This window comes from Schizosaccharomyces cryophilus (genome assembly GCF_000004155.1).
Source record: "Schizosaccharomyces cryophilus OY26 unplaced genomic scaffold supercont4.13, whole genome shotgun sequence".
NCBI classification, from domain to species: domain Eukaryota; kingdom Fungi; phylum Ascomycota; class Schizosaccharomycetes; order Schizosaccharomycetales; family Schizosaccharomycetaceae; genus Schizosaccharomyces; species Schizosaccharomyces cryophilus.
Window position 1 is genome coordinate 1 of NW_013185636.1, and position 3,636 is coordinate 3,636.

A 3,636-nucleotide genomic window follows, 5' to 3' on the forward strand; every position below is an offset into this window, starting at 1 on the left:
GATCAGGTACAAGCTAGAAGTAGCGTCGTCCTTTACCCCTTTTAAATAACTATTTTAGAAAGTCAGCATATTGATAGGAATTGATGGTCATATTTACTCATTATTCATTTTAGTCTATAATCTAAATTGCTTCTTCAATAAACTCATAGTTAATCATTTACTGACTGCCACTTGCGTAATGTACTACTAAATGGTGATTCAGAACATACGTAGTAGTGCCATTGTCACGACACGATAGGTGTCTTGTTTATATTGTACATATTAAAATATACTATCCTAAGAACATATTGCTAAAAATTGGCAAATGTTGTAAGACTAAAGGAAGAGATATTACTATATTCGAAAAATCTGTCTATAAATAGCAAAATTTAGGAAAAAGACAATTTGGGAAAACTATAAAAACAAGAAGGGTATACAAAATAAGGTAGACCATTTTTAAACAGAGAAAAAAGAGGAAAGCGACGTTGTCTGAAGGAAACAAAATCCTTACCTTACCTAGAGAAAAAATGCAGCTCTACTTGTATTGCATTCAACCAGAATAAAAAGCGGCATGGTTATTCATAAAGTAACTAGCGCTATTGGTGCCACTTATCATTTATATGGTATTTATATAAGAACAATTGCACCTGAAGTAGAAGTGAAAGTAGGGACGTGGCATTGTCCCTCTTCTATATGGCATCAGAAGCACTAGCTCCAGTATCATCTTATATAATAGATGCAGCGAAGGTACTGTCCCGTTTGAAACCAGAACCCCGGACAGCACCTTCGGTATCACCTTCACCAACAGGTTTGGGTGTTGCTCTCTTGATAGCAGCAACCGAAACGCTATTTTTCAGCGTCACCTTCTGCATTACAATCCATGAGAATAAGTAAAAGAAACTCCCAGAGCCATCAATATAAGGCTAATCAAATACGTGCACATTTTTTGTTCTGCAGAATTATGAATGAAAATTAAAAAAGATGTGAAAATGTATTGTAATGAAGAAGGATGACTTTGATGGAATATAAATTCACAACGAAAATGTCCCATCTTTTTATACGCAAATCACATGTAGAAATTCAAATTTCATCTGATCATTGCTGAAAGAAAGCGCTAAAAATGACTCGATTGCAATATTTTGCTTCGAGAATAAATATGATTAAAACGTCCGCGTTGTCACTATTTATAATATCTAATCTGATATCTAATATCTAAGCTCATAATATATAATATATGATCTGTATGGACACGCGATGTGGAGTTGTACTATTTCATTTTGTTCGATGAACAATGTAGCCCAAAAACATACTCAATCGTTTCTGTGCTTACAACACCATCGTTTTAGTCAGCAAACATGAATACAGACACCCCTGATTAGGATAAAAAAAAAAAGAAGTAATATAAGGAAAAGCAAATTTGCTAATTACATCCAACATTGTCAGGAAAATGACACAGCTTACTCTCTTTTCTTGCAGAGGAAGTCCAAATCCTTGGAAAGTAGTCATCGCTTTGAAAGAATGAAACCTTTCATACAAAACAGTACTTTACGATGTTGGAAAAAATGAGCAAAAAAGCGAAGAACATCTTGATTACAACCCTAATGGTAGAGTTCCTACATTAATTGATCATCAAAACAATGGCTATGCGATTTGGGAGTCGGCTGCTATTTTGGCATACTTGACAGACAAGTTTGACAAGGAAAGAAAGATTTCTTTACCTCATGATCATCCAGACAGGGTGCCATTTGGGGACAAGCAGGCTGGTTGAACTTTTTTCATCCAGAACCTGTTGCGTCGGCCGTTACTAGATACAGAAACGAAACAAAGCGTGTGCTCGGTGTTTTAGAAAGAATTCTCCAAAACAAAGACTATCTCGTTACTGACAAGTACACGATCGCCGACATGTCTTTTATTAATTGGAACGATTTGCTACCTCCGCTTTTTGGAAAAGGAAGGCATGAATTCAAAGAAGATCTTCCACAATTGGATTTCGAAAAGGAGTTTTCCAAGACCTATGCTTGGCATCAAAGTCTTACGGAGCGTCCTGCTGTTGCTGCCATCCTGAAGGAATGGGAACAATCTCGTCAACAATAAGGCAGTTAGGAGGCATGCTTCATCAGCTATCCTTCTTTTTAATAGCAAGCATGTTTTTCAATACTCTAGTATTCCACATTATTCTAACAATATGATAACGTAAATTTACAACATATGGATATTAATGAATAGCTTTGTTTTACTTTTCGCTTTCGATATATAATGGGAGGGACGTAATTATCAAATGTATGGAAATGTGCATATTTTTAAGGGGGGTTCCACTAAAAACGGTTTAAGGAAATCCCAAGTGAGTTGACATAAACAAGCAGCGAATTTGTTATTAGTATGGGAGAAATCTCACACGTTCGAGTGGAAGTAATAAGTACAGTTACGGAATTGTATATTTATATTGAGCAACAAAGTACTATGTAAAAGAATAGTAATAGATCCAGGGAACTGATTAACTAAATGAAAGGATTTAGCCTGATCAGTCAAATCTTCCGATCTAAAGATTCTGAATGACAATGTGTTTCGAAAAGGATTGCAAGGAAGATAATATATCTTTACTATAGCATACTTAATTATCAACTAACATTTGCTCTTTATCGTCTCTTCCAAAAAGCATAATATTAAGGTTTCATTAAAAAATCATTTGCCAACCAGTTGACTTCACTACGAAAGCAAAATATAATTGTTACCACAGTTTGCTCGGTAGCTTAGCATAACTTTTTTCTATCTATGTAAAGCATTAAGAATCGAAAGGCAACATTGATTACCATACTACTCAAACCGATATATTAAATAGCCTTTCCACATGTCGTCATAAACACGAATTTCAGATCAAAGAAACGGGACGTCTCTTTTCTTCTGCTTTGAGATCAAATTGCAATTCCTTGCCATAATTTGCGAAGGTGTTATAACCATAGTTATTAGTAGCATAGAACAAAGAACGAATGTAAGGTGTAAGCTCAAGACCTCTCCTCAATCTTTCAATTAAATCTGGGTTTGATGTAAAATATCTCGAGAATCCAATCATAGTACGGTTGTCAACATTAACATCAGCCTTCAATAACTTAAACTCAGGACTGTCATAAGTATAATTACCACTATGCAAAATGGCTCCTTTCCATAATTTCTTGATAAAGTCGTTGGAACCAACAATGTCAGATGCGTTGACATCAAAAATTCCTTGGACCCTAGGTTCCACAAGGGAAAGATAAGCAAGCTGCTTACCATTGTTTGCACGCTTCTGAAGCTCATTTACAATATAACTAAATGTAGTAATAGGATGTACAGTATCTTGTTCAGCTTTCATTCCTTGGAATTTAGCCCAAGGAGACAATCTGATTGCAAGCTTTTCAGCGCCGATTGTGTCACTTAAGAGGTCAATAATTTCAAGAACGATTCTTGCGCGTTTTTCAATAGAGCCACCATAGTTATCTGTTCTTTGATTCGTAGCGGGCTGTAGGAATTGATCAAGCATGTATCCATGTGCACTATGAATTTCCACGTAATCAAATCCAGCTTCCATAGCATTGATTGCTGCATTCTTGTAATCTTCATAAATAATGCCCTTGATTTCTTCTTCAGTCAATGCTCTCACAGGATTGCCTGCAGCTTCTG

At 35.7% G+C, this 3,636-nt stretch overlaps 3 protein-coding genes across 3 annotated transcripts in view; 2 read left to right on the top strand and 1 right to left on the bottom strand.

Moving 5' to 3' along the window:
* The first annotated feature begins 265 nt into the window (after window positions 1-265).
* SPOG_04995 (uncharacterized protein) lies at window positions 266-1,021 on the top strand. The gene has a single exon (XM_013170571.1). It carries the CDS (start codon window positions 673-675, stop codon window positions 871-873), a length of 201 nt encoding a protein of 66 aa, XP_013026025.1. The 5' UTR covers window positions 266-672; the 3' UTR covers window positions 874-1,021.
* A 405-nt stretch (window positions 1,022-1,426) lies between these two features.
* SPOG_04996 (glutathione S-transferase Gst2) lies at window positions 1,427-2,073 on the top strand (the record flags this gene model as incomplete). Its single annotated transcript, XM_013170572.1, has 3 exons — window positions 1,427-1,460; window positions 1,521-1,668; window positions 1,713-2,073. 3 exons carry the CDS (start codon window positions 1,427-1,429, stop codon window positions 2,071-2,073), a joined length of 543 nt encoding a protein of 180 aa, XP_013026026.1.
* Window positions 2,074-2,848: 775 nt separating this feature from the next.
* SPOG_04997 (NADPH dehydrogenase) overlaps window positions 2,849-3,636 on the bottom strand; it is a gene marked incomplete at both ends in the record, with an annotated part of 2,184 nt that continues 1,396 nt past the window's right edge. Inside the window, one exon of the mRNA XM_013170573.1 lies at window positions 2,849-3,555. Within this exon, the coding sequence (XP_013026027.1) occupies window positions 2,849-3,555 (707 nt within the window). The remainder of the gene's footprint in view (window positions 3,556-3,636) is intronic.

Bases quoted from the DNA above. Each gene is read 5' to 3' on its own strand.
- SPOG_04995 (XM_013170571.1), top strand. From the start codon at position 673: ATGGCATCAGAAGCACTAGCTCCAGTATCATCTTATATAATAGATGCA.